This window comes from Camarhynchus parvulus, chromosome 15, assembly GCF_901933205.1.
Source record: "Camarhynchus parvulus chromosome 15, STF_HiC, whole genome shotgun sequence".
NCBI classification, from domain to species: Eukaryota; Metazoa; Chordata; class Aves; order Passeriformes; family Thraupidae; genus Camarhynchus; species Camarhynchus parvulus.
In genome coordinates this window covers 1866881-1888032 of record NC_044585.1, presented here as the reverse complement: position 1 = coordinate 1888032, position 21152 = coordinate 1866881, and the positions used below count along the sequence as shown (strand labels likewise).

General features: G+C 52.0%; 1 protein-coding gene across 3 annotated transcripts in view; it reads right to left on the bottom strand.

Annotated features, from left to right (window-relative positions):
- KSR2 (kinase suppressor of ras 2) overlaps positions 1-21152 on the bottom strand; it is an 86851-nt gene that overhangs the window by 8003 nt on the left and 57696 nt on the right. For all 3 annotated transcript variants that reach the window (XM_030958929.1, XM_030958930.1, XM_030958931.1), the window contains 3 exons: positions 20370-20737; positions 7228-7324; positions 3158-3291 (listed from right to left, as the gene is read on the bottom strand). In XM_030958929.1, the coding sequence (XP_030814789.1) occupies positions 3158-3291; positions 7228-7324; positions 20370-20737 (599 nt within the window). The remainder of the gene's footprint in view (positions 1-3157; positions 3292-7227; positions 7325-20369; positions 20738-21152) is intronic.

Sequence of the window (21152 nt, the reverse complement as noted above, 5' to 3'; positions counted from 1 at the left end):
GAAACGTCCCTGACAGGCAGCAGGACAAAATCCAGTGGTGGTTCCTGCCAGGACATGGAGCTGGAGCTGTGGGTACCTCGGGGAACAAGATCTCTACATGCTCAGTGAGCAGTCCCCAACTTCCCACACTTTTCCCAAGGTTTTTAAGCCTGGTTTTCCCCACGTCATCCTTGCAAAGTCAGGTTTTAACCCTGCTCTGAGAAATGTCCCTGCCCAGGCAGCAGGACAAAACTGGGGCTCAGGATGGTGCTTTAGGGGAACTTTGGCTCTCCCAGGCTGGTGATGGGGATTCAGGGTCTTGCTGGGGCTCCTGCTGTGCCCTTTGCACCAAAACCCCTTGAAGGAGCACAGGGGGATGAATTCCCCCAGGGCCCCACTGTGGCTGGAGCAGGAAGTTGCACTGGGCACCACAAAGTGCCTCTTCTGACCAAACCATCCTAAAGTAACAGCCTGGACAGTGGTGTTTTCAGCTGTTTGGCCCCAAAACAGCCCCTCCAAGTCCAAGCCTCCAATGGCACCTCCCAAGGGAGCAGCCTGGCTTTATAACAACCCCTCATTTCACCTCATCTGTCCTTCCTCCACATCCCCAGGCTCCCTCTGCCTGGGATAAATCCATTGGAATCCTTTGGCCAATGGCTGAGGATGGCATTGGTGACTTCTCCATCCTTTACATCCTCCAGCAGGCACCTGGGATACACTGCTGGCTTCAAAATCCCGGGATCATCGGGGGTGGTGACACCTGAGGCTGCTCCATGGTGTGTCTGAGCCCAGGCTCAGCAGCAGCAGGGAACAAACCTGTCCCACATCACCTTGGGCTGGCTCCTGCCAGGAATTTCTCCCTGTTTGTGCTTGGAACCCTCCCAAAGATGGGGATGAACAGGGCTAAGGGGTGGCTGTGGGGTCATCTGTCCTCCTGAATGTCAGCCTAGGGCTAAAATCCCACAGGAAACCATCCAGGGATGGGGTTCCACCTCAAAGCTGGCTCATAATCCCAAAATGGCACAATCCATCCAAAAAGCCATCCCCATTCCCAGTCACAGGTCTGGCTGTGACCAGAGGGACCCCCTCTCTATGGAGGGACACTGCCACTCCAGGAATCACTGATGAAGCCTCCTGGTCCCCTCTGGGGTGTCCCTGGCTCCTCTCCATCCTCTCTGTCCCCTCTGGGGTGTCCATGCCTCCTCTCCATTCTCCTTATCCCCTCTGGGGTGTCCATGGTTCCTCTCCATCCATGCCTTGTCCCCTCCTCTCCATCTCCTTCTTGTCCCCTCTGGGGTGTCCATGGCTCCTCCCCATCCATGCCTTGTCTCCTCTGGAGTGTCCATGGCCCCTCTCCACCCTCCTTGTCCCCACTGAGCCCAAGGACATTTAAATAAAGGAGGAATAAATCTGATTTGAGCAGGATGAGACCCCAAGTCACCAAATCTCTGCAGGAAGTGTTTTAACCCCAGCGAAACCAGTTGAAGAAATGTCACCATCCTTAACCTGACCTCCAAAAATTTGCTTCCTTCCCAAGAGATGTTTTTCCAAGCCTCTAAGGAACCAAAATTGGGATTTATCTCCTGTCTTCGTCTGAGAGACACCAAAACCAGCAAAACCCCACCCTGAAAAGGGGAGATCAGACCTGCAGACACTTCTTGTTCCAAAATTCATGGTGGCTGTGGATCCCTGCTCTCCTCTCAGCTCTCCTCCAGCAGAAAACATCTGCTACCAGCAGCCCAGGGCACAAATTTTCTCATTTTCTCCATTTTTCCCAGCAAAACTCTGCTCACTTCTCTCCAGCCTTGCTTTCCTGGCCATCTCCTGGATTCTAACCTCACAAGGGACATCCCAATCTTGGGCAGAGGTGGCCACACATCGGCCACCTCCTCAGAAACCCCATTCCCCCATTTCTCATTCCATCTCTGGAGCATCCCTGACCTTCACAGCAAAGATTCCTGGCAAAGCTTGGGTGGTTTTGCCCAAATCCTCATTCCCTGCTGGAATGAGCTGTCCCTTCCTCCTGGCAGGCCCTGAATCCCCAACTCTCCACCCAGCTGCCAAACCAGAGGCAAATCCCACTTTGGACCTCAGCAGGAGATCCTGATTTCCTGGCTTTCCAAAGTTTTTGTGCTGAAATCCGTTGATATTCATCCAGGCAGAGTGGAAAATCTGGGAGTGTGGGATGGAGAGAGGCGGCCACTGCCGTTTCCTTTAATCCTTTGAAATCATCACTGGGAAATTGGGGAAAAATTCATCATTTCCAAAGTGCTTTTTATCTCCTGAGCATCTTTGCCATGGAGATGGAAGGACCAGGAGAAAACTGCCCAAGCTTGGGCTGTGCTGCTCCCAACACAAAAGGGTTTAGAGGCAAATCCAACACAAAGGATTTAGTGGGAAAGGTGGAAAAGTCAGCAATGTTCTTATTCCCCACTTGAAAAAAAACCTAGAAAATATAATTTCTGTTCTTGCTTCCCCACTTCTGTTTCCTTTTTCCACCCCAGCTTTGCTTTTCCTCCATTCCACAGCAGCTGGAACTCTTTTCCTGCCATTCCTACAGCTGGAAAACCTTCCCAAAGCATCGGGAAAAGAAATTTAATAAGGAACATTTACCAAAACCTTCAGATTTAAGCCCTCCGAGACCCCAAAATGTCACAGTGTTGTGAAAGTCCCAAGCTTGGCTCTCATTGTCCGTGTCCTGCTCCATGCCCAGCACAGACACCATGGCCAGATGTCTGTGATTCCCAAAATGTCACTGGAGTGGGGACAGCACAGGGATGGCATCACTCGATCCAGGCAGGGGATGAAGCAGATGCCAGGGATTTATAACGATGGAAAGGGAAAAGCCAAGGCATGAACCAGCCCTGCTGCCACAGGAGCATCCCCTGGCTGGCTGCAGGGTGGTTTGGCCATGGAAATGATGCATCCCATGGGAAGAGGTTGGTCCAATCTGCCTCTCTGAGCCAAAATTCCAGAGGGTCGCACACTGCATCATGTCCATTCCTATGGATCAAAACCAACTCCCTTCAAACAGAGCAGCCCCACAACACTCAAAGGCCTCTTGAGCTCCTGTCTGCCGAGGCTGGGGACACAAAGAAGCACTCGGAGGGGGATTTTTTGGGATTGTTCCCCACTTTGGGGCACAGGGAGGAGCCCCAGTGTGTCCATGCCCTCCTACCTGCCTGCCTGGAGAACCCCGGAGATGCTGAAGAGCCCAAAGTCGGTGATCACCACCTTGCCATTGTCGTAGAAGACATTCTTGGACTTGAGGTCCTTGTGGAGGATGCCCTTGGCATGCAGGTATCCCATTCCCTGGTGTGGAACAGAGAGAGGAAAACACCCCGAGGTTACACGAGCAGCACAAACGGGCGGGATAACACCGGAGGGGCAGCATTCCCGTGGGATCCATAAGCCACCACAGCACATCCAGGTGGCATTCCCCTGGGATCCATGAGCCACCACAACACATCCAGGTGGCATTCCCATGGGATCCAGGAGCCACCACGCATTCCCATGGGATCCTGGAGCCACCATGGCACATCCAGGTGGCATTCCCATGGGATCCATGAGCCACCACGGCACATCCAGGCTGGACCACGTCCCCGAAGAGCCCTGCAGGAAGGGAAAGTGCCTGGAAGGGATGGGCTCCTGGAGGGAGATGGCACTGTGGAGTGAGTGTCCCAGCTGCCACAGCGCCCGCTCATCTTCCTGATTAATTGATTCCACAGGAAAAATGAGCGGCAAACCCACCCGGCAGCCACTTCCCTGGAACCCTCTGCTGGGAAATGGATGGTGATGATGTTTCTGCCTCTGTTTTTTCGGGGGCTGGCAGAGGAGGGTAATAAGTCACCGCTCCCCACAGCCCCACCGGCGCTTCCGACGGCCCCATCCGCCTGGAAACGGGCGCCTCGCAGGAGTCCTGCCTTAATTCCTTCCCCCCAGGAAAAACTGCTCGGCGGTTAATTAAAATTAGTGCTAATGAGGCACAAAAAGGCCATGGGTGGGAAATCCAAACTCTCCTGTTTAGCCTCGGCAAATCAAGCAGACTGCCGGCAGCTCCGCGTGGCGGATGTTCAGCTCCGCGGGATCATTCTGGGAACGGGGAGGGGGATAAAGCACATTTATCCCAACTTCAGCAGGGATTTTTATGCTGTCCCACTTTTCACTCTCCTAAGCAGACTCGGGGAAAACTTGATCTGCAGGATGCTGCTGAAGGATCAATGCCCAACAGGCTGGCAAACTGTTGCTTAAGAGGGAATATTGGTTGTCTGGCACTGGAAAAAGGGGGATTTATTAACTGGAATTCCATGGGGATCCATTCATCCTGTGTCTCATCTTTTCATCTATCATCATTAACCATGCAGGCTGTGCGAGAAGAATTTATTTTTAAGCTGGTGGCTGATGTGGAGCCAGAAGCCCAATCCATATTCCACCATCTGGAAAAAGTGGGAAAACAAACAGAAAAACACCCCAACCCAGCAAGATTTGGGAGTTTCACTGCACCCCGTGGGGAGAAAATCCTACAGAGCTTCTGCCAAGGGATGCTGGAGGAAGGAAAGGATTTGGGGCTGGATGCCAGGACCGTTCCAGGCACCGGGATTAATTAGGGGTCTCCAGTTCCCGGCACATGAAATAATGATGAGGTTTAAAAATCGGCTTTCAAAGTCACTGTCACCTCCAGAAAGTGCCAGGGTGGAGCAAGGAGCAGCATTCCAATGTTTCCTTGGCCAGGTGCAGTGCAGGGCCCTGAGCATCCATGGATGAGCCCCAGTGCCACGGGAATGCTCTGCAGCCCCTTCCCATTGTTTGAGGGTGATGGGACCCCAGAGCAGCACCAGGACCTTGCTCCCACCTGCTCCCACATCCATGGAGCTCATCCCCGTGGAATCACCAAACACAGCCCGGTCTTTGCTGAAGGAATTTCTCCGGGCAAACCGCAGTCCCTCACCTCGCTCCCTGCAGATCCCACTGCAAATTCCAGCCCTGCCACCTGGGATGATCCCAGAGGAAATGCTCTGTGCCTGGGAATGCCTTCCTTTGCTCGGCTGTGCGCAAAGCCAGCTCCCTCTGCCGGCACCGCTCCCGGCAGGAATCTTCCTCCCCCTCCCGAGGATTTCAGGATAACCTTGCACCCACTAATCCAATGAGCCGAGCAGCTCTCCCATCACATTCCAGGACTCAAAGGATAAAATCAAACAGCTGCTGTGACTGTGCAGCAAATCCAAAGCCTCCGGACCATGCAGCTCCAAGCTCGCCCCAACCAAGGTGTTGGGATTTCCCTTCCCGACACCCACCACTTCCAAGTCCCCCAAAACACCTGCTGGAGATTGGTGGGGAAAGGTGGGAAGGCTGGGAAGCTGCTGCTCCTCAGCAGGAATGGGCCCTGTGGTTGGGTCATGGCTTTGGGGCAGGGCTGGGCTCCTCCAGGAATTCCCTTTGGCACACAGGGAGAGCCTTTGGAGCTCTGTTAATTCCTCCAGGGATCTGGGGTGGGTACAAAACCCCTCTGCCTCTCAACACCACCGACTTGGAGGTTTCCAACCTGCTCCCAACAGGCACCAGCTGCAGAAAACAAGGATGTCTCAGCCTCATCCTCGAAACCCACACGGAGCAGGGAACCCACGCAGGGAAAGGGGCTGAACAGAGCTGTTATTCCTGCTGGGAACATCTGGAAGGCAAAAGCCCTGAGCACAAAAAGGGGGGGGAAATACAAGGCTAGACTGTGATGCTTCAAATGTTTGCTCAGCAGGAAAAAATCTGTGTCTAAAAGGTGGAAAACATGGATCAGAAGTAGGAATTCAGGAGGGAGAGGCTCTGGGCTGCCTCCGGCACCCCCAGCTCAGGCCATGGCTCCAAGGTGGATAAAGGTTCAGGCTGTGCTCACCTGGAGAGTCCAGGAGGATTGAAGGAATTTAGACATTAAAGTTAAAACTGGGTCTAAATAAACACAAACCAGGCAATTTATTAAGGACCATCCAGAGAAAATGCACCGCCCAGGAAATATTGCTGAACACAATCTGCTTTTAAACTGGGTTTGAATAATTAAGGGGGGGCTAAGAAGGTCTGCCAGAAAACCTGATTTTCTCCTGTCTTCCCACAGTTACACGTGGGATCAGCTCCAGGTTTGGGCTCCAGAGGGGAAATGTTGGCTGACCTTGAACAGGGCACGGGGGCACTGTCACAGCTCCCATGGCAGAGCACGTGCCAAATATTTCTGGTGATAAATCTGTTTGGAATCGCAGCACAACCCCGTTCTGGCAGGCAGCTCAACACCTCAGTGCTGCTGCTGACATCCCATGGGAAGCTGTGGGGGCTCAGGACCCGAATTCCCAGCCACTCCACCCTGCCACGGGAGGATCCTGCCCGGGATTGTTTGTAGGGACACGTCTGAAGTGTGGAAGATACACTTAGAGTCATCCCTGGGAAAGGAAAAGCGTTTTTACCTCTGGAAAATGTATGTGAGCTTGGCCTTGTGGCACAATGGCATGGATTTCTCAAGGAGCCTCGGCCCTGGGAATGTTTTATGGGAATACTGGGAATGCTGGAAGTGTCCAAGGCCAGGCTGGATGGGGCTTGGAGCAACGTGGGATAGTGGAAGGTGAAATGTAATGAGTTTTAAGCTCCCTTCCAACACAAACCATCGCATGATTATTCCTTTTTTTTTCCCAAGAGGAGAGGAATACCCCACCAGGAACTCCCCCACAGCAGCAATGCTGGATTTAAACACCTGAAATTCCAGCAGGAATTCCATCAGGAAGAGGAGCAGTGGCCAGGATGAGCCCCCAGGCATGGGGAGCCCATGGGATTTTAAAACCAAGGAGTTCTAACCTGCCCAGAATCCTTGGATTTTAAAACCAAGGAGTTCTATCCTGCCCAGAATCCTTGGATTTTAAAACCAAGGAGTTCTGTCCTGCCCAGAATCACCTTGGATTTTAAAACCAAGGAGCTCTATCCTGCCCAGAATCCTTGGATTTTAAAACCAAGTTCTGAACGAAAAAAATTGAATTTTAAAACCAAGTTCTGTCCTGCCCAGAATCCTTGGATTTTAAAACCAAGGAGTTCTATCCTGACCAGAATCACTGGATTTTAAAACCAAGGAGTTCTGTCCTGACCAGAATCCTTGGATTTTAAAACCAAGGAGCTCTAACCTGCCCAGAATCCTTGGCTGCTCCTCTCCTGCTCCCCAGAATGACTGGAGTGGGCTCTTGGCCGGGTTTTTTGCAGGATCCAGACCCCACCAGACCATACCTTCACAATTTCTTGTGCTATCTGCCTCGTCTTGTTGACATCGAGGACAATTTTGGCGTCCCTCACCACGGAGTAGAGAGTCCGTCCTTTACACAGGCTGGAAAAGGGAAAGAGAAGTTACAAACCCTCTTGGAGAAACAGCCCCAAATCATAAATAAATAAATAAATAAATAATCACAGGATTCGGGCCAGATTTTGGCCCCCTGGCTCGAGGCAGGTTGAGGATCCCGCAGGGAACCGGGGGCTCTCCCAGTTTGGCACTGGGAGGGAGCTCTCAGTGGTCCTGGTGTGACCTGGTGGCACCACTGTGGTGCCACAAGGGACAGTCTGGGCTGGCCCCTGGCTTTTCCCTGTGTCCCAGCCCAGAGCAAACCACCTGGGCCTCCCACCTCTGAGCTTTTGTGCAGAACTGGCCGTGGCTCCCCCTTCCTCCTCCTCCTCCTCCTCCCTCGGGATCCAAAGCTCACAGATGTAAAATGAGTCAAAAGAGGAAAGATAGGGAGGGGGAAAAAAATCCCCCAACCCAACCCCATGCACTGTACAATGTCCTCCAATTTTCCTTCTCGTACCAATTACAGTAAAATCTATTTACAGAGCCTTAATTACCAAAGGCAGCTGGATGGGGGGGGGGATGGATATAAACCAATTAAAAATATATTGACATTTGAATATCATAATGGAGGACGTGGGTGGCTGCTGCCTCGACTCCCGCCCACAAAAAAGAGCTTTTTTTTTGCTTTTCTCTATCCGCCCACGCTCATTCCAGGCAACTTTGGAAAGATGAGACTGGATACCTGTGCCTGGGAAATAAAACACTCAGCACACAGCTTGTTAAAGAGGTTTGGTGGCTGCAGATGTTGATTTGATTCTGTTCTGGTTAACAAATTTAAAATTCTAGGGTTTCATTCCACTGCTGTCCCCCAGCTCGGCTCCACTGCTTTCCCCTCTCCCAGTTCCTCCTGCCCTGGGAATTCCAGCATGCACTGGTTTGGATTCAACCCCTGGGAGAGGTTTTGTCCTTTTGGGGTGAAAATAATCACAGAATCATAAAAGAGAATCACAGAATGGTTTGGGTTGGAAGGGACTTGAGGGCCCATATAATTCCAGCCCTCTGCTATGGGCAGGGACACCTTGGATGGGGCTTGGAGCAACGTGGGATAATGGAAGTGTCCCTGCCCATGGCAGAGGGTGGAATGGGATGAGCTTTAAGGTCCCTTCCCACCCAAACCATTCCACGAGTCCATGAAACCCAGAAGAACCCCAAACTCCAGAAGCTCACGGATGCAAAGGATCCTTCTGCTCCACATCACTCCATGGGCAGAGAGCAGAATTTTCAGGACAAGCAGTGAAACAGGAACGGGATCAATCCCCACATCCCACAGGTTTTGGAAAGACAACAGCACCCTTGCAAATATTTCCTCACTGGGAGCATTAGGAATTGTCCTGCTGGACACAAGTGAGCTGCAGAGGGGATTTAGGGCAGCGAGTGCCTCCTCAGGGATGCCTTTCCTTGCTCAGGTGTCCCAGCACCTCCCTGAGCACCCCAGCTGGATTTATCCCCGAGGCAGCTGCACTCCCTCTGAACCATCTTCCCATCTCCTGCAACACTTGGACTGCAGTCAAATAAGAATTTGCTGGAGATCAGGATCCGAGCACTTGGAAATCAGCGATAAAATCCTCGGGTTTCTGTAACCGGAATGAATCAAAGTGTGCAGAATAATGACGGACATGAATTGTCCTTCCACCACCGCGTGTTTTCCGACACTAATTTGCCACATAAACCCACCAAGCCGTAAGCTCTGCCACACAAGAGCCTTTTGTCACCTCCATGACCTGCCTGCACACACAGGAGTTCCCCCAGCCCTTCCCAACCCCTGGAAAACATGTTTTCTCCCAGAGAAAACCTTTATACAGCCAGTTGCCTGTGATCTGAACTGGTCACAAATTGACACTGGAAATGCAGTGAGTGGATTAGCACTGGAATGGGGCTGGATTCCAGCCCTACGGTGAGTTAAGATCAGCTGTTTTCCTGGGAAAGGGTTGTTTAGAGGAAAATCCTCACATTTCTGCTTATCTGAACTGCTGATATAACCCCGAGAGCGGAGCTTGCAGCCCTTTGCTGGTGAGATTCCCATCTTTCCACTTCATTTACAGGATTTCCAAATCCTTCCCAGCGGATGGAGCCGCTGCAGGAGGACAGCCAGACCTGGGGTGGTGGCACCAGGACATGTCCCTGTCACCACTGCTCCTCAGACCCTGGCAGAGCCATCAAAGCAGCCCAGGTGCTTCTCCCCTCCCCTGGATGAATAAATCCAAATGAATTCACCGAGCACCCGCCACTGGCACATCCGATGTTTCTTGCTGGATAAGGAGCTGCCAACGTGGAGATAAAGCCTGGTTGATACCTTTTATGCAGCACCTGAGCCCATTCAGCCACCACCTGCAGAACCTTTTCATGGCACAGCTCCACAATTCCGCTTCTCCTCGTTCTTCAATCGCTCCCCATTCGGGCAGGACAAAGAGCGGCGCCCGGGGCACGCTCGGAGTCTTCTGCCTTTCCACTTGGAGAGGTCCCTGCTGAGCCCGGCTTTGAGGGACACGGCTGCGGATGACAAGGCCACAAAATGCCTACGCTCAACGCCAAAAACAAGGCAGATAATTTGCATCTTCAGATGGATCCTGGGTTATTCAGCACTGAAGTGAAAATTCATAAGAAATTCTCGTCTTCTTCTCCCAAACTTCTCCATCCCACCTGGCGGCAGAGCAGGTTGATGACACGTGCCTCGGTGCCACAAGGTGACCAAACAGCATCCAGAGTTGAGGGGTGGCTGGGACAGAGACACAGAGATCCTTCTGGGAGTCCTCAGGTGTGCACCTCATCCCATGGCATATCCATATCCACATCCCGGTGCCTCTCCCGGCATCAGGATGGGCCCAGCCCCATCCTGCTGCAGATGTCACTCTCAATTCAAAATGAGTTTTTGAAGTGTTCAGCCAAGCAAGCCAAATGCCAAATTGCTTTATAAACACTCTGCATTCCCAACGTGGGCTGGAGACATCAGCAGTGGGAGCAAAGCCAAGGCGGCTCGCAGAGGAACAATTTGGGATGAGGGAGGAAGAGCTGGAGCGCTGCCTCTGGGTGTTTGTGCTGTTCCGTGAGAAAACAGCCTCATCCCTCTTCCATCCCTGGGGGCTTTTTACCCCTCTCTGCAATATTGATAGTCATCAGCTCTGCACTGGTGGCCAACACCTCTACATTGGTGGTTATTGTCTCTACATGGATGGCCATTACTCCTGCACTGGTGGCCAACTGGTGGCAATCACCTCTACACTGATGGTCATCACGTCTACACTGATGGCCATCACCTTTACATTGACGGCCACCACCTCTATACTGATGGTCAATGTCCCTACACTGGTGGCCAACACCTCTACATTGGTGGTTCTTGTCTCTACATTGATGGCCATTACTCCTACACTGGCGGCCAACACCTCTGCTTTGACAGCCACCACCTCTGTACTGGTGACAATCACCTCTACACTGATGGTCATCAAGTCTACGCTGATAGCCACCACCTCTATACTGATGGTCGATGTCCCTACACTGGAGGCCAACGCCTCTACCTTGATGGCCACCACCTCTATCCTGGTGACCATCACCTCTACAGTGATGGTCATCACCTCTCCATTGATGGCCAACACCTCTACACTGGTGGACATTACCTCTACACTGATGGTCATCATCTCTACACTGATGGCCATCACCTCTTACCTTGATGGCCACCACCTCTACCCTGGTGGCCACCACCTCTACAGTGATAGTCATCACCTTTACATTCATGGCAATCAATAAATCAATGGCCAACACCTCTCTATTGATGGCCACCACCTCTACACTGGTGGTCATTGTCTCTACGCTGACGGTCATCACCTCTACATTGATGGCCACCACCTCTGTACTGGTGGCCATAACGCTGCATTGATGGCCAACACCTCTGCAAGGATGGAGATTCCATCCTGGCCCCTGCTCAGGAGCAGGGATCATCCCAAGCCAAGAGTTGCGGGGCACATTCCACCACTCCAGGAGCTTTGTGCTTCCCTTCCCTCTTCCCATCCACATAAACGCCCATTCAATTAAAGAGGTGATAAATGCCAGACCCCGGGAAGTTCATGCCGGGGTATGGATTTATAGGGAAGCAGCACGGATACCATGGAGACAGCCAGCACTATAGACCCAGGGGAGACACTGGAGAAGAGAGCGAGGTGGGGAATTAATAAAAAATGCTTTAATATAAAAATACCTCTGCTCCCAGGTTACATCTGTGCTGGAAGAAAAGACACGGCAAAGGACGCTTGGATGCTCCCACATTCCCCAGCAGTTTACCCACTTGGAGGTTTTCATGGAAAAAGGATCCTTTGGGGAATGTTAAGAAAGAAACAGCAACAGGAACCACTGAGCCAGGACTTATTTGATTTCATTTGAGCAGGACCAGAGAGGGAAAGAGGGAGCTCTGCACATTCTAGCATGTTCCTGACTTATTTAGGAAGTTTTCCAGCTGCTCCCATATATTGGCTTGTTTTTCTCTTTTCCCAGCATCTGGCAACGGTGCTTTTGGAACTCAACAGCTCCTGAGGTGTTTCACACAAAGGAAAGTTGAACGAGGCTCTAAGAGCAGCAATGGGAGAGCTTTAGGTTCATTGTTATCTCGAGGTTTTGTTTTCCTCTAAATGGATAAGGAATTTCACCCCCTTGATTCCCTGCCAATGCCAGAGCCAGCAGTGGCAGCATACAGGCTGAAATTCCTCAGCCCTCTACATCCAAACTCCACGACCACAACCAGGGAGGAAAAATTAGGATACGAGGGAAAATTTCTTCACTGAAAGGGTTGTCAAGCCCTGGCACATCCCTGGAGTCCCTATCTCTGGAGGATTTGACAGCTCTATGCGGTTGTGGCACCTGGGGACACGGATCAGTGGTGGCCTTGGCAGTGCTGGGGGAATGGTTGGAATTGACGATCTTAAAGATCTTTTCCAATCCAAACAATTCTGTGCTTCTATGGAAGCAGCAGCCAAAACTCAGTGCCAGAAAAGGCGTGACCTGAGCATCCAGCAGATCCCAGCCCCTCCAGGCTGGAAATACTCATCCCATCCAACCCCATTCCAACCGAACCCAACGGGAACCCAGGGAATTCAATTCCTGCCATGTCAAGCAGAGCCCATGTCCCCATCCCAGAGATGGGAGAGACCCTCCTGCTCCTCATGGAGGAGCCTCTGCAGAGCCAAACCAGCAGGAGGAAACAGAAAAGCCCTGAAGAGCCAATGCTCCCCTCATCCCGCTATCTCCAGCCGATGGACGCACCGGTTTTTGACGGATATTACTTAGGCAGCAAAATTTTCCTGCCGGCAGCTGGCACACGAGATAACTACAGCCAAACCACAAGGGCTGCAGGAGGAGGAGGAGGAGGAGGAAAAGGAGGAGGAGGGGGATCTGCCTCCCCGAAAAGTAGCTCCAACTCCATCGTCGCCTCGGAAAAAAACAAGTTCTTTGGAAAAAGCCAACTCCATGCATTTTTATTTGGAGGAAATAGAGGAGACGAGCTCTTCTCCAGCTGCGGGGAGAAGAGCTCGGAGCCAGGTGAATGCAAAGCAGCCCCTGGGGCTTAGCTAAAGCCAGGCTTGCAAACAAGTCATCCGAAAAAGCTCCATGCTCCAGGTGCCACTTGCTGCTTTTGGAACGGACGCGCTCGGAATCGGCTCCGAGAGGGAGGGTTGGGTGCACAGGGATGAGTGGAGGTGCCTCGGCCTCCTTGTCTCTGATATATTCTCTGCACCTTCTTTTCAGGAAGAAAAATAAATTGTTTTAAAAACCCTTTTGGAGAAAGGAAAGAAACTTTGGATTGAGCCGGCTGCTTCCCTGCAACCCGGCTCCACTTTGGAATAGTAATAATGATTATTATTAATAAAAAGTTAATGCTGCTGTGGCAGGAAGGATCTGTTTCTTTGGCTAGGCAGGGTGCCAGCACATGGATCCCCCACAGGCAGCCCTGCTCTGTCCCAAAGAGGATCCCAGACACTGAGGATGCTCAGAAAAAAATCAGGAATGATGCTGGGATGTCACTCAACAGGGATGGGAAGAGCTGGCACGAGCGGAAGGGCTTTTTGGGACCATCTCTCAGCGGGGCACTTAATCAAAGGCATTTCCTTAAATCCCTTCCTCTCCAGCACAGCGAATCCCGCTGTGTTAAGCACTTTCCCGGAGAAATCAGGGCCAAACCAGCAATACTTCCATGGCATTTGGAAACACTCTTAAAGCACAAAGGAAAACTTTCCCCCTGGAGCATCCTCCACGTTAAGGAGCCGCCGGCGGCGGGGATTTGATGCTCCAGTGGGTAAGGGAAGCTCAGCCAGCCCCGACGTTTCCACATCAAACACAGAGGATCAAGCTGCTGCTTTTCCCCATTCCCAACCGTCCTCCTGGCTCGGGATATTCCCTCCCCAAGCTGCTGCCTGCTGGTGGAAGATATATCCAGGTTTAATGTATATATTAATTCACATATCGACTTTGCCGTTGTCAGTCGTTATCAAGATTTATCCGGGCTGATGGCCTGGCATCGATTGGCAGGGAGTGCATTCCCACGGGTCAATCCATTCTGATCCACAGCCTGGCATGAAGTCGATCCCTATTTATTATATGATCTACGAGCTCCATTAACTGCCAGGGAAGGGAATGCGGCGGAAAAGCAGGAAAAGGGAAAACAACAGAGGCAGAGGAGAAGGGTCTGGCTCCCAAAGTGGGGGTTTGAATGTGGATGGGGTTAGGGGAGGCAGGAATCCACGGGTTCCCTTCCCAAAATACAGCTGGGGGCGGGGAGAGACGGGCAGGACCTGAAAGGCACTTTGGAAATGCTCCGGGATCAAAGCATGGAATGGGAAGGGAAGGGAAGGGAAGGGAAGGGAAGGGAAGGGAAGGGAAGGGAAGGGAAGGGAAGGGAAGGGAAGGGAAGGGAAGGGAAGGGAAGGGAAGGGAAGGGAAGGGAAGGGAAGGGAAGGGAAGGGAATTTGAGTGGGAAGGGACCTTACAGATGATCTCATCCCACCCCTGCCATGGGCAGGGACACCTTCCATTATCCCAGGGTGCTCCAAGCCCCACCCAGCCTGGCCTGGAATGCTTCCAGGGATGGGGCAGCCTGTGCCAAGGCTGCACAGGGATGAATCTGTTCCCAAAATCCCATCTAACCCTGCCCTCTGTCCATGGGAAGCCATTCCCTGTGTCCTGTCAGTGCATGGTTCCAGCCTGGCATGGAGGAAAACAAGGTGGCAACTCTGTGCCTCAGTTTCCCTCCCACTGAACAGGATTTAGAGCTTCTCCTTCAATTCCCAGCACAGGAAGGATGGATGGGAGGATTCACTTTAAGTCCACTGAGGAGGAAAATCCAATTTCATAGAAACCTGCAATGGTTTGGGTTGGAAGAGACCTTAAAAATCCTCTCAATTCCTACCCCTTGCCAGGGGCAGTGATGCCACTCAGGTTGCCCAGGGCTCCATCCCTCCTGACCTTGTTGTTCCTTCAATTTGTGGTTTGTTAAAGCTCAAAGGACAATTTGGATGCCCTGGAGGGGACAGGGAGCTGGCTGCAAGCACCACGGAGCATCCACAGGGACAAACCAGACCCCCCAATCTGTTCCATCTTAAGTGCCACGGCTTCCACTCTTCCCCTTTCCTCCCATCCTTGAAATCAGGTTAAATATCCCCAGCTTCCTGAGCATTAAGATTTACAAGCCCCAAATCCTTCCCAGCTGGGCTGTGCCTGGAAAGGTCAGGAGATCTGGCACTGGGAGAGGCTAAAGCTGAGCTTTGTCCAGAGCTCTTCCGTGCCCAGAGGGAACAAGGTCCAGGGATGGGAGAGCATCCCCTGTGAAGGGCTTCTTCCTCCCAGCAGCAGAGCCAAACATTAAATATTGGCAAAATCCAGTATGGAAATCTATTATAAAATCAAAGTAAACCCCAGTATTTGGTCCATGCACTGAAGTTATCCATGAATAAACAGCAGAAGTGCCTTGGATATTCTCCCCATCCCTCACCCTCATGTCTTCCCTATTAATTAGTGCCAGGGAATGTGTTCCTGTCATTAAAACCTGTTTTCCACAGAGAAAAAAGAGCAAACTCTCATTTCATCTTCAGTATCTCATGTAAGGACAGGGACTGGGTTTACCTCCACCCCCCCACCAGCAGCAGCTCCAGGGAAGGGTTTAGGAGCTGCTCTCTCTCCAGCAGAAACCTTCCAAGTTCCTCTGCTCCAAAGGCACTTTCAACACTTTTTTGATTTAAATTCTCTTTACACAGTTCTGCCAAGGTCAGGTTAATTCCTAATGCTCCTCAATGTTCTCCTTGGTCTCCCCAGCAGGGACATAAATCATGGCCACACGGCCCTGGTGGCATCACCAGTGGCACCCTGGGAAGTTGGAGTCACCCTGGTGTGACAAGAGAGGGGTCAAACCCCAGACTCTTTGCACAAGCTGTGAGAGCCACATTGGAGATTTTAACTAAAAACCCAAGGAGTCCTGAAAAAGCTGCCCCAAATCCCCCTCACAAGCCAGGGTGAGCTCAAAACCCAGGCAAACTCCAGCTCAAATCTTCTCCCAGCCTGGATAACCTCGCTCCCTTCTCCCGGACAGCATTCCCGACCACCAGGAGCCCCAGGGAGCTGCATGCAGTGTGCTGATCCCCTGCTTCCATTACAGACCCAAGGAAGCATCAATAACCATTCAAATCCCCCCTTTTTTCCATCAGGATGAACACGCAGAATCCTAAAATGTGGGAGTCTCTGCTTTCATGGGTGGCTGGAGCCATTTCATCAGGATTAGGAAAGGACTTTATCCTTGGAAGGCCCCTTGGGTTGCTGAGGCTTTACCTCTGCCCCTGCTCTGGGGGCCAGGAGCCCCAGGGAGCTGAGTTTACCCAGGCCTGGCTTTGTCACGCTCCCTAGCAGCAAAACCAACTCGTTATTCCAACAAAGGGAGTTTTTCCAGCCGAAGACTCCGCTGCCGTTTCCCGCTCAAAGCACCGAGGCTCAAAGCGCCCTCTCCTGCTCCAGACTAATTAAGATGGATGTTAATTGTCCCCAGTGCTCATTACCCAAGAGAAAACCCATTAGCAGCTCTGATGGAACCGTTCCTTGCGCTCGCCACCTCCCACTGCTGAAAAATGCTGGATTTCTGCTTTTCTGTCGCGTTAAGAGACAACTCAGGAGTCATGGAATGGTTGGAGAGACCTTAAAGCTCATCCAGTGTCACCCCTGCCATAGCAGGGACACCTTCCACCGTCCCAGGCTGCTCCAAGCCCTGTCCAACCTGGCCTTGGGCACTGCCAGGGATGTAATTCCAGGGAATTCCATTCCAGTTCCTCCCCACCCTGCCAGGGAACAATTCCTAATTCCCAATATCCCATCCAGCCCTGCCCTCTGGCAGTGGGAGCCATTCCCTGTGTCCTGTCCCTCCATCCCTTGTCCCCAGTCCCTCTGCAGCTCTCCTGGAGCCCCTTTGGGCCCTGCAAGGGGCTCTGAGCTCTCCCTGGAGCCTTCTGTTCTCCAGTCTCAATCCCACTGTTTTTATCATTGATGAATACATTAAACAGTGCTGGTCCTATTTATCCATAAAAATGATTAATATAGAGAAAATCAGATTTTTAACCCCAACAATCCCACCCTCAGCCAGCTGCTGCCTCAGTTTCCCCTTCCATTTTTTCCCCCGGTGGGCCGTGCTGTTTGGATGGGGAAATTTCTTTGTGCTAATGAGACGATCCCTGAATATCACAGGCAATCAGGAAGGAAAACGTCGGCATGGGGAAAAGTAAAAATAAACCCGGCTATAAATAACCAACCCCCTTCCGGCAGCGCCGGTGGCACGGCGTGGTGAAGCCCCTTCCCAGGGACACACAGCTGCTCCCAGACGTGCAGGGAAAGGGAGATTTCTGCAACAGCCACAAGGAATTGCTGGGATTTTGTGGAAAAAACGGCCTCGAGTGGCCACTTGTGGGCTCCCAGGGGAAAAGTGGTGGCCTTTTCCTCACACACACAGAAAGTCCTGCCCTGGGAATGGGCATGGGGAAGGTGAGGAAATCCTGATATCCTGGGTTCATAGCCATAATCCCCTCCTCAGACAGCTGGGAATGATTTTCCCCCACTCCAAGCAAAGCCTGGTTTAAAGTTATTCCCATAAACCCATGAGGAAATCTTGGGTTGCTTTGGGAATGTCCCATTGGAAGAGTGATGCTCCCCCAGTGGCACCTCCTGGACCATTCCCAATAACCTACACCATTCCCAGGATCCTGGACATTCCCACACTGTCCCCTTCCCACCTCATTCCCTACAACACCCCAGCAGCAGCTCTCATGGCAGAAAACCCCCCAGGGCTGTCACATCCCTTAGGAAAAACCTGAAATGTGGATGGGAGGGAAGGCTCCACATGGTGAGAAGGCTTTTCCCCACACCAGAGACTTCCCAAAAATGTTCAGCCAAGGATGGACCAGACAAGGAGTGCCAGCACAAGGGCAAGGAAGCGTCCTTGGATGTAGGGATTAGGTCAGACGTTAGGAAAAGTTTTCCCCTGTGAGGGTGGGCAGGCCCTGGCACAGGGTGCCCAGAGCAGCTGTGGCTGCTCCTGGATCCCTGGCAGTGCCCAAGGAATGCTGGACAGGGCTTGGAGCCCCCTGGAATAGTGGAAGGTGTCTCTGCCCATGGCAGGGATGAGCTTTAAATTCCCTTCCAACCCAAACTATCCCAAAATCCTGATTCCTGTGCTGTCACAGAACAGAGGAACAGAGCTCAACAGGAAGCTTCAAAGCAGGAAAATTGTGTTTGGAAGTGACTTCCAGGCTATGGGATATGTACTCACACCATCCCAGGCTTCCCAAAAACCCTCTGAGACTGAGCTGAGCCCCACTGATTTTCCTGCACCCCAGAAATCCCAGCAGGAGAAATCAAACAGGTTTCCAGTTCCAATTGTCAAATTCTCATGGAATGGTTTGGAATGGAAGGGACCTTAAAGCTCATCCCATTCCAGGTGGAAGGGACACTTTCCACTGTCCCAGGCTGCTCCCAGCCCCAATGTCCAGCCTGGCCTTGGGCACTGCCAGGGATCCAGGGACAGCCCCAGCTGCTCTGGGCACCCTGTGCCAGGGCCTGCCCACCTTCCCAGGGAACAATTCCTGCCCAAAATCCCATCTATCCCTACTGTCCTTTGGTTTAAAGCTGATACTGGTCCAACTTTCAAAGGATGCAGATAAAAGTGGGTTGCAGGAACAAGCAAATGATGCCTGGGAATGTTGTGAGCTTGGGTTATATTTTGGGCAATTTAATACATTTACATTTTGACCTTAAAAAACAAGACCAAGTGCAGCTGGAAGAGGAACAGGACGAGCAGAGCTCCACGTTCCTCACATTAATTCACCAGGTTGCAGCAGCACACAGACTGATTTTGTCCAGCTGTCAAAAATGGCACCTTTCTGCTTTTACAGAAAGACCCATTCGAATAGAAAACAGAAGAGAAAACATTCCAGGGCTCAAATTAAAAAAATAAAAGAATAAATTTTTTTTAAAAAATCAAGGAATAAATTTCCCAGGTTTTGCTATTGAATAGCCCTGAAAAGCCAAGCAAATGGGGGCTGCAGAGGGACGGGATGGCGGCGCCGCCTTTTCCTTCGGGAACGTGCTGTGACACACGGATGGGGGCTCTGACTCATCCATCAATACATGTGTTTGCACACTTTCCCAAAAGCTTTTGGCCTGGAGCTACCCAATAGATGGAAATGCTGTGGAATTTTCCCCAGATGGCTCCTTTTTGGTCCTTGAATAAAAGGCGTCGTTTTTTCCAGTCGCCAGCTGGGGAGAGCCGGCCCCGCTTTGGAGTCACCCTGATCCCAGAGGGTGAAACCCCCGAGGCAAACACCATCCATGAACCCACCCAAGCAGGGATGAGGTAACACGAATTTGGGGTGAAACCCTTTTGTTTTGGACAAAGAGGGAGCAGAGCACCTGCAGAACCACCCCGTCTGGGATTAGGGACTGGGAGGTGCCACTTTCAAGGGAAAATTAGGGACATTAGGAAAAGATGATGCAATATTTCATCACTGGTCGCTGTTGGAAGCGGTGCCATTCCATTGCTTTTTGAAACGCTGCCAGGAGGAAAATTCAACCTCACCTTGGAGAAACTTCTCTGGGAGAAAATAACCCGGGGTGGGATGAAAAGCAGGACTATGTCCAGTCCATGGCTGAAAACATGGTCAGGAGGTGAAGGAAATCACAGAATTCCCTGGAATAAATGCATTTCCCATGACAACAGCTGCTCTGGGAGCAGTTGCAGCCTCTTTGCCTCCAGGCCAGGTGGAATTTTTTGCCCAGCCAAGCATGGATTACACTGGGAGACTCTGTGCTGCATTCCCATTGGGATTGTGGGTGAGGGCAGGTATTTGGGAATGCCTTGAGACCAAGAAAGCTGTGGAGGTGTTGGGTGGTCTGGAAGCCCCCAAATCCCACCTCACTCCCCTGAAAGTTGTAAGGAGCCTCCCAGACTTCCAGTGACTAAAGGGGCTCCAGGAGAGCTGGAGAGGGACTGGGGACAAGGGATGGAGGGACAGGACACAGGGAATGGCTCCCACTGCCAGAGGGCAGGGATGGATGGGATATTGGGAATTAGGAATTGTTCCCTGGCAGGGTGGGCAGGCCCTGGCACAGGGTGCCCAGAGCAGCTGGGGCTGCCCCTGGATCCCTGGTAGTGCCCAAGGCCAGGCTGGAATAACCTGGGATAATGGAAGGTGTTAAAGCTCTGGATTGGCTTTAAGGTCTCTCCCAACCCAAGCCAAACCATTCCATTATTCCAATATGTTTCCTGTGCCTGGATAAACAAACCATTCCTGTCCGGAGCTCCCCTCCTACAGAAGAATGACCTGCCTGGCCATACCTTTGGATTTGCTGTGTCCTCCACACCACAAACCCCAGCACGTGGAGAACATGGAGAACATCCCTTCCTTAGGGGAGAGAAAACTCAACCTAATGGCAAAGTTGGACTGGAGGAAAAACAGACAGGGGAAAACGCATTTTTTGGACGGGGAAAACAAATTTTCGTCCAGAAACAAACGGCCCCAACCTGGTGATGATGGCGAGATGGGGAGGGCTCATGCAGGCCCCCATGAAGAGCACCACGTTCTCGTGCCGGGTCTGGCGGTAGGCCATGACCTCCCTCTTGAAGGCCTTGAGCTGGTCCTCGTTGTCGCGCTCGATGTCGATGAGGCGGATGGCCACCTCGCCGTGCCAGCGCCCGTGGAACACCTGCCCGAAGCGGCCCTTGCCGATGAGCTCGCCGATCTCCAGCTGCTCGAAGGGGATGTCCCACTCCTGCAGGAAGATGCTGGTCTGGCTGGCCTTGCGCGGGAAGTTGCGCGCGGAGAGCAGCGACAGGTTCATCTCCTCGAAGTCATCCTCGGACTCCTGCACCTCCTCGGCGCCTTCCTCGTTCTGTGGTGGGCAAAGGGCATGGGGAACAATAAACCAGGGAGGAAACTGAGGGAAAAACCCCACTGATCCAACTCAGACCCAGAGGAACCAGGCAGGGGCCTCCCAACACCAACAGAGCAGCCCCGTTCTGCACAAAGTTGGCAGAATCCCAGATTTCCATGGAATCCTTTAGGTTGGAAAAGCCATCTGGGATAGACTACAAGCCTTCCCCAGGATGGCCAAGGCCACCACAAGCCCATGTCCCCAAGTGCCACAGGCACAGGGCATTAAATCCCTCCAGAGCTGGAGACTCCACCGGTTCCCTGTGGAGACATTTAACCCTATCCTGGGGCTAAATTTAAGATTGTGACCCATCAGAGATCTAATTAATTTGTCTTAAAACAGTTTCATCCTCCCCCGGCTGAGCCGTGCTCTG